The sequence below is a fragment of the Falco cherrug genome, chromosome 2 (genome assembly GCF_023634085.1).
Source record: "Falco cherrug isolate bFalChe1 chromosome 2, bFalChe1.pri, whole genome shotgun sequence".
In the NCBI taxonomy this organism is placed as follows: Eukaryota; Metazoa; Chordata; class Aves; order Falconiformes; family Falconidae; genus Falco; species Falco cherrug.
The window spans coordinates 30,541,137-30,552,644 of NC_073698.1; the positions used below are offsets into that span (position 1 = coordinate 30,541,137).

Genomic DNA, 11,508 nt, shown 5'->3' on the forward strand with positions numbered 1-11,508 from the left:
GCGCTGCCGGCCGAGCACGCCGCCGCCTCAGGCCACCACCACGTTCAGACCCAGCTCCTCAGCTCCGGAGAAGGCGCAGGTTTCCGGCTGCTCTCGTTTTAATTTAAATTTTCACTTCCTGAGGGAAGATGGGGTTTTAATGTGATTTTCTTTTGAGACCGTACTCGGTTTCACGACACGCCCGGGGCCGAGCGGCGCGCCACAGGGCGCTGCCCGCCATGTCCCACCGCCCCCCGCCACGTCGCGCCGGGGCGGGCAGCGCCCCCCGCTCCGCCGCGCGGCTCCACCTCCCGCCCGCCAGGGGGCGCTGTGCCCGCCCGCGCCCCCCGCCTGCCCCGCCGCCCGCCGTTGCGTCTGCGCGGCGCGGCGGGCTCCGGCCAGTCATGGCCGCCTCCGTGTTCTGCTGCTTCTCGTGGTGCAGGGATGGAGGCGCCGGCCACATCCCGCTGAAGGAGATGCCGGCGGTGCATCTCGACACGCAGCGCATGGGTAAGCGGGGCGGCCCGGCTGCCCTCCCCCAGCCGCCAGCCCACCCGTGCCAGGCCGGGGCCGGGGGGCGGGCGGAGGCTGAGGGGCGGCGGCGGCGCGGGCGCCTCCCCGCGGGGAGGCCGCAGCCCCGGGGCGCGGCAGGGGGTCGCCCGTGAGGGGTGGGCGGGGGTGCGCGTCCCCGGGCGCTGTGGGAGGGAGGCTTGAAGGCGGAGCTGACGGGTTTCATACGGTGTAGCCCTGCCTGCCCGGGGGGAATGTGCGCCTGCCCCTGGAGTTTATCCTCTCCTCGGTGAAACGCGCTGGCAAAGTCGCTTTTTGACTGCTTCTTTAGAAGGATTTGGCAGTTTTCAGGAAAAGAAATGTCCCTTTGGTTTAAATTCTGTTGACGCAGAATGAGCGTGGGGAGGTGTGGCTCAGTGTCGGGGGGTGTCTGAGGGACGCCGCGGGTGTCGGTCAGCTGAGGCGAGGGATGGTGGCCCCGAGCAGGGGAGGTGAGTCCTGGCGGTGAAGGCTCAGAGGGAGCCGAGCCATACAGCGCCTTGTCCATACCGCTCTTCGAGTGTCATCCTCAGGACGAGCTATCCACAAAACCGTGCCTGGGCTTTGTGGAGCAGAGAAGTGGTCTGGGCCAGCTGCAGCAGAGCCAGGGAAAGAGCTAGGAGGAAAGCAGTGTGGTTGAACCAGAATCTAGTGCTCAAGCACAATTGCTAGTCTGTTTTTATTCGGTTTTATCAGTGGGTTTTGACTGTGTCTCATGATCTTGACCATGACAACAGGGCCTAAAGATGAAGTCTTCCACTGGAGGAGGAAGACTTAGCAAAGGATTTTTTTCTCCCTGTATTGGTAGGCATGTTTCTAATAAAAGGATTTTTTCAGGGAATAATTAAACACCTTTCAATTCCATCAAAAGTTTCTACCCAATGTGTCTTTCCTTCCCTTTGCCGAACATTTTTTCTCCAGTGCGTAGAGACAGGGTACAGGGCTGTGGTCTCGCAGTGAACCCTTTCTGACTGAATTGTAAGTTATGCTTCTGATGTGGTTGAGCAAAGGTTGTAATTGACATGGAGCCATAAAATGCAAGAGGCTAAATTAGAGCAGTGTATAGATTTAAAATTAATAAACCCTATCTGAAAGATGAACTGGCCTGTAAACAGCTTTGCTTTTCTTACTTCAAAGTGTCACCTGTCATCATCATTCTCAACAGACTAATGAAGCTCTTACTTGGGGCAGAAAGAACAAAAACTGTTCTCAATGTTTAGGACTGTTAAAGTCTGCTTCTGGACTTCTAAAAATATTTTGATATTTTGCGGGGTTTTTTTCTTCTTGCAGGGACAGATGTTGTCATTGTTAAAAATGGCAGAAGAATATGTGGCACAGGAGGCTGCTTGGCCAATGCACCTTTGCATCAGAACAAGAGCTATTTTGAGTTTAAAATCCAGTCCACAGGTTAGTCAGCAAAAATGTACAACTTTAAACTTGGAAGGTATGTCAGATTGTCTGCTGGTGGTCATATCTCAAATACCGAGCACATGCATCTTTCTAATTTCATCCTTGAACTTGTGAACATCGGAGAGTTTTATAGGTGTCATTGTGTAGAAGGAAATTAATATATTTTTTTAATTGTGGCTCTTAAATATTTGAGAGTGGTAAGTATATTACTAAGGGAGTGGAAATACTAAACCACTGTATTATTTTGTATGCTGTTATGTGCATGTTTTTCAGTTAGCATATTGTAGGAAAGTTTTTTTGTAAATAAATGCTTATGACCACATAAAACACTGTAGGTATGAAGTTGGGTTTTTTTTAAGCAATGCAGTTTATCCAGCAATATTTGTAGCTATTTGTCTACCTTCATTTGCTTTTAATATGCACTGTGTTTGCCCAAGCAAGGGTAACACTCCTTGTGTTAAACTTTGCTGTTCAAATCAAGTAAGTGTGGCACTTACTCTGACACTGCCTTATCAGGAGGAGTCTTTCAACACCCTGTTTTATTTGTTTTGCACAAATATAATGCAAAGCAGCTGAAAGTGAATGAAATTTGGAAGCATTATACTTTTACTAATAGTCAGCTTCAGTAGTAGAGTGCACTCCAGTTTTGCCGGTATTCTAACATGAAAAATCAGACATGCATTTTTAAAAACAACATACACTGTGAAAATGAAGCTCTTCTTCCCTCCACCTATATCCCTACACACTTACACACTTAGGGAAAGAAGAGAAGTGTTAGTCCAGAGACAGGCCATATGATACCAGCTGGAGCGTGAAGCTGGTGCTTTTTGGGTAAGGGTTGTTTGCGTTCAGTTGAATTGGAGTGCAGGCAGCATGAACACAAATCTGTCCAAAACACTTTGCAGTCAAACTGGTTGTTTAGTTTTGAACTATATGTAAACCCCAGATCAGTCTTAACTTGACCATTTCGGTATCCTTTATGTTGGGGGAAGAATCCCCCACAGCTGTTGTTCATACATGGTCATTATTCACACAGATACAATATCCATGTTCTTATACTTGAGAAACACAGGAAATTGATACTCCTGGTCCCTATGAGCCGTGTCTTTATTCCTGTGCCCCAAGGCAGGAGAACTGTAGATCACTTAAGTTAAAACTTCAATTCCCAGAAGTGTCCCTGCACAGTCTATTAGGGATCATCTGTGGGGTCACCCTGACTATTGGAAAGTTTTCTGAAGTTTTCTCCTTTGCTAATTAAGCACTTTCTGTCTTTACCCACAGGTTTTCTTGGGTTTACTTTTCCTTTCCTCTTCCTCTGTCCCACTGGGCCTGTGGGGGAAGCGAGTGAATGGCTGGGTGGTGCTTAGCTTCCTAGCAGGGATAACCCACAATAGTCTTGGTATTTCCAAGAGATACTTACTACTAGTACTGCTATGGCACTAGCTAAAAACACATTCTTTATGCTATTCTGCTTCAGTAAAATAGTCTTCAAACTAATGTTTTTTTTCTTGCCCTGTTAATGGCACGTTTTAGGGATTTGGGGTATTGGAGTTGCAACCCAGAAAGCAAACTTGAATCAAATTCCGCTTGGTCGAGATGTCCATAGCCTGGTGATGAGAAATGATGGAGCTCTCTACTATAATAATGAGGAGAAAAATAGACTACCAGCAAACAACCTTCCTCAGGAGGGTGATGTGGTGGTGAGTTTCTTAAGCCTTCTTTACTCCCCTGGATTCCTCTTATTTACAACTCTGTGGTCAGGCTGACTGTTTCAGTCAAATTGTTCAGTTTGCATCTCCCAGTTTGGAAAGTGCTGATACCAACTCCTGTTGTGTTTGAATGGATCAGCAGCCTGCATATCTGTGGACTTCATTCTCAGCATTGATACGTTTCTGAATGAGGAAGAGACTTCACCAATGTTTGAAAAGTAGCCTCTCATGCTTGGTTGCAGTATCTGCCTGACGGATAACTCCCACAACAAGGATCCTACACTGTTTGAGATAGGACCTCCCTGAACAAATAATGTCTTGGAATGCATTACATAGCTATGCACCATACCCAGCGGAGCTCAAGATCCTGTAGCTAACTGGTTAATGATTAGAAGGACAGAGCTGAGCAAAGACAGGTCCTGGATGAGAAATGAATTGTATTTTTAGTCAAACTTTTGTAGGGAAGGAGAGTTAGTAAGTGGGGAAGGGGAGTAATGCTCACTGGGAAAATTATTTAAGAATTGAGAACAAATGGAGAATCTTAAGATTTTTTGGTATCTTACTATTCCAGGTTTCTCAAAACATCTTTAAGTGACTTTGTTCAAAGGGTTGTGTTTTATTCCTGTAATTTTCTTAATGTCCTGTTAGAGATGTATTTTCAAAAATACATGGGAGCAATGCAACAAAATTGAGACCATTTATCATCACTACTTTTTCTTGCTGGGTAACCTTGCCTCTATGTAACAGCGGTTAGAAATTTCATCTTTAGAAGCCCCAAAGAGCTAAGGTTGACTACTCCATCCTTTGCCCTCAGGTACTATTATTATTTTTCTAATCCCCTTCTGAAATTGTTTTTTTGGACAGTTGCAGACTGTTTCAGGGTTTGGTCAACCTGTGTCATCTGAACAGCTTCAACTACTCACAAAAAAGTAGCTGATGTGTTACTTCTAACTCCCCAGTTTTCAAAAGTTTCAATTTATTTTGTTCTGCCATTAGGTTGCTGAAGTACTGAATGACAGCACAAATTGTCACACTCAGCCATACCAAAACAGTGAGAAAAATGATTTAGCTAACAAATAAGTAACTTATTACCTTGTTAGCATTTGCTTTCTGCACTGCAGTCAGCATATTTATGGCATTCTGTATGAAACCATGGTCTGTTGCTGCTGGCAGAGTGAATGACCTGAGAGAGGTTTCCATATGGAAGTATGGACATATAACTTTAATAAATAGTGACGCTCTGAATTAAGTTTATTTCCATGAGGAGGTATAAACAAGAAGACTGCAAACTGCTTAATATTTAAAATCATGATAAACTTTGTGTTTCTTTAACATGGTGAAGAGTAGTTTGGAAATTTGTTTTCTAAACTTGGTAGGATGCAGTGTGCAGTACTGTGATGCATCCAAATTGTATGAGCGTTAAGGAATCCTGACTATTTGAAAATACAAATGTTACCGGTCATTTATTAACTTCTAGTCCTTTGCAGGAATATTTCAAGTGAGGTTTTCTAGGATGCTGTGGTTTGCGTAATGGTGTTAAAATTTGCCTGTGGCTAAGAAAGCTAAATTAAGTAGCAATCTTACATGTATAAACTTGTTGATGCTTTTTTGTTAATTTTCTGTACTTTGTAGGGTATTACATACGACCATGTAGAATTAAATGTATATTTAAATGGGAAGAACATGCATTGTCCAGCTTCAGGAATCCGAGGGACTGTCTATCCAGTGGTCTATGGTAAGTCAGAGATTTTCACTGTTTCACAGTATGGACGGTATTTTTGTACCAAGTCTGTCTTGTGAGCTATGTATTCTTGCTTAAATGGAAGACGCGTCAATCATTTATTTTTGGCAACTACATTTTGCCAAATGTACAAATTGCATGAAAATACAAAAGTATATTTTCATCTAATTTTTAATGCTTAATGGTGAAAAGAAGTGCTGTTTACTGACAGCTTACAGTGTCTGCATCCAACCAGCTGGGCAGTTACTGCACTTGGTCTAAAAATTGCAAGGTGAAAAACCTGTGAAACAGATGAGAAAAAGAAAAACAACAAATTCAAACTTATGTAGACTTGTGGGCTAATCTGATTTATCTCTGAAGCTTGGTATTTATGCCTGTTAATTTCACATACTTTATAAATGCATTCAGTGTTAAATACAAGTAGATACTGAATTGCTGTTTATATTTTATTATGGAAGTCATAACTTTAATGTATTCCTGCTTTTGCTATATAGTGGTACAGCTCTTTGCTGCCGTATGAAATTGGTGCCCAATTCTGAAACTCAGCAGTTGTGGTAGCTGTTGTGCCAGCAACCATCAATACAACACAGCAGTTTTGAACAAGAAACAAATACCATATCCAATTAATCCCTGCATAGGCAGTTTAAGGAACAATTGATGAATTATGGAAGGTGGAATTTGGCCAAGACATGTGTTAATGATTTACTCTTCCAGAACTTGGTGATCGTTTTGGAGTTCCCAAGTAGTTAGAATTCTGTTTAACATCTCATCTGAAAGGCAGCATTGCCCTTGGCTCAGTGCATAATCAACACTACACCCTGGGCTGGCCTGTAATTTCCAGCAAATGATAACTGCTCATTGGATTCCCAGTATTATACCTAACCCATGTCCAGTTTATTCCTGTGTGAGCTTCATCTAAGCAGTAGCTTCTTGCAAAATCGTTTTGCTCTTGAGATACCATTAGCTATATGATGTGGATAATTGTTTCATTTCGTGGTTGGTTCCTAATGAACTGTTGGCATGTTTCCGTTTATATCTTGATAAATTTGTAATACTGAGTTTTATGAACGGGAAGAAAATATTATATATGTGTTGTAGAGCCTCTGAAGCCTATAAATGTAGCTGACAAATTACAGCTTTCTAAGCTACTAGAGTGGCAATTGTTTTACATAGTCATACTGTGATGTGTTCTTAGGCCACGTGATGGCGCTGGTAAAATGTTGTGGCAGACAGTGGCTGCCCTGTAGCACTGCAGGATCTCCTGGTGCCAAAAGCTTCCTGAGCAGCGGGAGGAGAGCTGCTGTGTGATAGTTGATTGTTGCATCTTCCCTATATTTTGGAAATAGTGTTACATAACATGAAGAATACACGTTGCTTTCAGAAAACATTTGGTGGCATGTTAGCCTACTGTAAATCGTCTTTTTCTCTGACTAAAGAAGTTCTGTGCCTGAGGAATGCAGTGACTTTTTTATTGCCAGGCTCTTATTGTCATCTTCCACAAGCAGGCATAATTTCGTCATAATTATCATGTCTCCTACATGTAGCTATAACAATTGAAGCCTGCAAATTGCTTTCGTGTGGTACTTACTTGGTATAAACTATAAATGTCCTTAATTTAATGTGAACTTCTAGCCATGAGAAGGGATTTTACCATAGAGAAAAGAGTTTCTTAAGCATTTACCCTGTCCATAATTCAAACTGCAACTGTAGGTATCTTTTTAAAAGAATCATGATAGAGCAGGCAAACACGGTGTCAAGCTTGAGAACGTAAAACAGAAAAACGGACTTAAAGGTTGTTCCCTACAGCAGCTATACCTTGGGCGCTCTTGCGGAACTGAGATACAAACACTGCGTAAGTACTACAGAACTGTACAGATACACTGATAGGAGTTTTATCTGAGCCTAGGAGGGAAAAATTCCTACCTTGGCTCTCAGATATCTAAATTCCAAACCAAAATATGGAGATGAAGCTTTTCTGTTTTCACCTGATGTTGCTAGAGTACCAGGTTTGTCTTGGAAGTTGTCTTTGAAAGATACCTGGCTTTTCTGACTGGTTGGGTATTTCAGTTTGCTAATGCAGTACATGAAAGCTTTGCTCTGAAAATGCTCAGCAGTTTGTTGTTTGTATTCTACATTGAAGGTAGTAACACTTGTGTCTCAGATTATGCAAGGGCTCTAAAACTGGGAGAAGTATTGTAAAAAATCATTAACTTCCAACTTAGAGGCAGTCAAAGAAGCTCTTTTTGGAGCATACGCTAAAACAGATGGTCTGACACCAACCACTGCAGACATCTGAAACCTTGTAAACCTCCAGAGAAGTCATTGCAGATAGCTGACACTCCAGCAGAATGAGGAAGTGGACAGAAAGGTACGCAGCTGAGGAGGTGACAGCCCTTCAGCATGTATCTGGTAGTGTCCTTAATCTGTAGATTTCCAGAGAAATGGAGGAGAAGATTTGGAGGGAATTACCTGAAGCCCTGCTAACACTCCCAGTGAAGTCAGAGGTAGTGTTCTCATTGACTTCACCAAGGACAATTACCAACTAAAGTAAACAACAGAAGAGAGAGATGATTTGCCGTCATGTGTAGGGCTTTAGCAAATTTGTTGAAGAGATTTCTTTTAATTGTATTGTATGTATGTAGTGGATGTGTTTGAGAATATTCTTCATGGTTTGAGCATAGTATATAATCTAGTAAGATGGTGTAATAGAGGATCAAACTGTAAGTATTCCTTATCTAATTCCCTCTGTTTGGTTCTTTTCTGCAGTTGATGACAGTGCCATTCTGGATTGTCAGTTCAGTGAATTTTATCACACACCTCCACCAGGGTTTGAAAAGATCCTCTTTGAGCAGCAAATCTTCTGAATGTCTTCATACTGAAAATTTGCACCGTGCACTATTATAAAAGCTTTGTCATCTAAATAAAGCTTCACTTTACTTTTAGGAAACATATCTGTATTTTTAGTAAGTACTTGTGACTGTTGTCTGCAGAATTAATATGTTAACTGCAACACCAGGTAACTGTGTTGCAAATACGAGATTTCTGACAATGTTTTGTGATTGAAATTGAGTGTTTTGGGACAGGGTTTTTCTCTGATTTGTACTTGATCCCTAAGGAGACTAAGGGATGTTATTGTCATCAGTATTACGTTCAGTGTTTTGAATAAACTGGAGCTCTCTAAAGCAAATAGTTCTTATGCATATGATAGCTATGGAGATGGATACTTCTCATGGTTTTTTCCCCAACTTTTTTCATACAGAAGTTACGTACTTTGTTTAAAGGAAGCACTGTGTTTCTGGTCTGTGATTTGGAGTTGTGGTGTCCCAGTTGTGCACAATGACTAATAATATGATGGCATAACTAGTAGCTAGATACTTTTTTTTCACAAGGTGTAATTTATTCCATTCCCTGAATCCTAGGACTAGCAAATATAACTTAATCTATTTCTCCTAGCTTTTCATTTGCTTTTATTGTGAAGCTTACTAGTAATACTTTTTTTCTTTAACCTTCCAAAGTAAACCTGAACACTACCTGTGTTTTTGAGGACCACCGTGCTGTGTTGCTCCGGCAGGAGAGTAAGTACAGATCACTCAACTTGGGTATGCAAAGAGCCAGGTGAAGGGTATGAGATGTTATGGTGAAGCCTTACATCTAAACTGTAAATTACATTATTCTCTTATGGAATAGCATATTTAATTTCTTTGTGAATCGTTTGTAAATGATTAATGGCTAAGACATTGTTCTAAAATGTGATGCCCTTGAATATAAATTGTGAGATGCTTTTTTTCCCCTCTTGTCATATTTAATATACTTCCTAGAAGAATTTTTATTGTAAAGAAAGTCTTCATACTGGATGTTTGTTTTTAGTTTTTGGCTCTTCCTGGGTTAATGCATTTGCATAAATGAATAATTTTACTTAAATATTTTTAGAAATTATCTGATTCTGAAATTTTCAAATACAAACAGCTTTCTCAAAGCCTTTCACCTTATGATTTTCTGCATCTGTCTTTCATTCTGAGTGGCTTGTGTTTTCCTTCCTTTTAACCTTGCTTCCCACGACAGTGTTGGGTAGAACTTTCCACTTCCAGCACCTGCATGTAAGCAAGGAAGTGCCTACAAGGCACCATTATGGAGAAATCCCCAATGGCTGAGTGGCTGGGCCCAGAGGGAGGTGATCAGTGGCACGAAATTTAGTTGGAGGCCAGTAGCTAGCAGTGTATTCCAGGGGTCAATGCTGGGTCCAGCCCTCTCTAATATCTTCACTAGCGATCTGGATGATGGGGCAGAGTGCACCCTTAGCAAGTTTGTGGGTGACACACAACTGGGAAGAGTGGCTCACATGCGAAAGGGTTATGCTGCCATCCAGAGGGACCAAAACAGGCTGGAGAAATGGGCTGACAAGAACCCTGTGAAGTTCAGCAGGAAATGCAAGGTCCTGCAGCTGGGGAGAAACAACCCCAGGCACCAGTATGTGCCGGGGGCTGTCCGGCTGGAAAGCAGCTTGCCAGAAAAGGACCTGAGCGTCCTGGTGGAACGAGTTGAACATGAGCCAGCAAAGTGCCCTTGCAGCAAAGAAGGGAACTGGTATCCTGGGCCGCATTAGACAAAGTATTGCCAGCAGGTCAAGAGGGGCGATCTTTCGCCTGTACTCAGCCCTGGTGAGGCCACACCTGGAGTGCTGTGTCCAGTCCTGGGCTCCTCAGCACAAGAGAGACGTGGACATACTGGAGAGTCTGAGGAAGGGCCACAAAGATGATTAAGGGACAGGAGCACCTCTCCTGTGAGGAAAGGCTGGGAGAGCTGGGGCTGTTTAGCCCTTATCTTTGAAGGCTCAGGAGATCTGATTGATGTATATAGGTACCTGAAGGGAGAGTGAAAAGAAGATGGAGCCAGGCTTTTTTCAGTGGTACCCAGTGACAGGCAGAGGCAATGGGCACAAACCAAGGCACAGGAGGTTCCCTCTGAACATCGGGAAACACGTTTTACTATGAGGGTGATTTGAGCACTGGCAGAGGTTGGCGAGACTGGTTGTGGAGTCTCCATCCTTGGAGATATTCAAAAGCTGTCTGGACATGGTCCTGGGCAAGTGGCTTTAGGTAGCCCTGCTTGAGCAGGGTGGTTGGACCAGATGACCTTTGGAGGCTGCTTCCAACTGCAACCATTCCGTGATTCTTCCTTTAGGTGCTGTTACTATACTAGTTAACATGTACTATAATGATTCTGTAATTGTTTGTCAGCTCTTCAAACTGGAAATTATTATATATGCATACATACATATATAAAATATTAAAAAGGAAAGGGAAGGCAGGTGTCCTTTTTCCTTTTGATATGTTTCAGCAATGCCTTCAACAATGGTTCTTTGCCATGAAAGGCTACTGAGATGGAGGTGCTTCTTGTGGAATTATATTTCCATGTTAGTGAGGAAAGGAGGAATTATTTAAAGAAATTCTTATCACTTTATCTAACTGCATCCAGCAAACAACTTTTTTTGAAGTCTGCTGTGTTTAAGAATATTTAACAGTAAAAGCTGCTACTTTGAGCTTAATATACACTTGCTTTAAAAAACAGAGAAGGCTGTCTTCTTCGAAGCTGTGTTCGAAATGGAAAACATTTTGGTAAATCTAAAATATTCAAAATAGCTGCCAAATTTACCAAAAACATGAAAAGAGCCTGCTTTTATAGCTCAAAGCTGCTAATTTCTCATCTTAAACAGAGTGTGATATTAGGTGTTAGAAAGAAATTCTTTCCTTGAGGGTGGTGAGGCACTGGCACAGGTTGCCCAGAGAAGCTGTGGCTGCCCCATCCCTGGCAGTGCTCAAGGCCAGGCTGGATGGGGCTTTGAGCAACCTGGTCTGGTGGAAGGTGTCCCCATGGCAGGGGGTTGGAACTGGATGGTCTTTAAGGGCCCTTCCAACCCAAACTGTTCTATGATTCTATGATGTATTTGTAATACTGTGCAATGGAACTACACCTTTTGCATAAAAATCACGTAACTTCTTGTTCTATAACTGGTGACATAGGAGAACTCTATAAAATAAGGGGGGAGGGGTGTGAATAATAGATTATTACCATCTACTTATCAAAATGGAAAGAGAGCACAGTTTTCACCTGAAAATAAGT

At 42.5% G+C, this 11,508-nt stretch overlaps 1 protein-coding gene across 1 annotated transcript; it reads left to right on the forward strand.

Moving 5' to 3' along the window:
* The first annotated feature begins 323 nt into the window (after nucleotides 1-323).
* SPRYD7 (SPRY domain containing 7) lies at nucleotides 324-9,377 on the forward strand. The gene is made up of 5 exons (XM_055702575.1): nucleotides 324-489; nucleotides 1,819-1,935; nucleotides 3,472-3,638; nucleotides 5,280-5,382; nucleotides 8,155-9,377. The coding sequence occupies exons 1-5, from the start codon at nucleotides 384-386 to the stop codon at nucleotides 8,250-8,252; spliced, it is 591 nt and encodes a 196-aa protein (XP_055558550.1). The 5' UTR covers nucleotides 324-383; the 3' UTR covers nucleotides 8,253-9,377.
* Nucleotides 9,378-11,508: the final 2,131 nt, after the last annotated feature.

What these genes read in the sequence shown, in the direction of transcription:
- SPRYD7 (XM_055702575.1), top strand. Translation starts at nt 384, where the DNA reads ATGGCCGCCTCCGTGTTCTGCTGCTTCTCGTGGTGCAGGGATGGAGGC. An exon ending in TCTCGACACGCAGCGCATGG is followed by an intron (nt 490 to 1,818) that starts GTAAGCGGGGCG and finishes TTCTTCTTGCAG; the next exon opens with GGACAGATGTTGTCATTGTT. An exon ending in CTCAGGAGGGTGATGTGGTG is followed by an intron (nt 3,639 to 5,279) that starts GTGAGTTTCTTA and finishes TGTACTTTGTAG; the next exon opens with GGTATTACATACGACCATGT.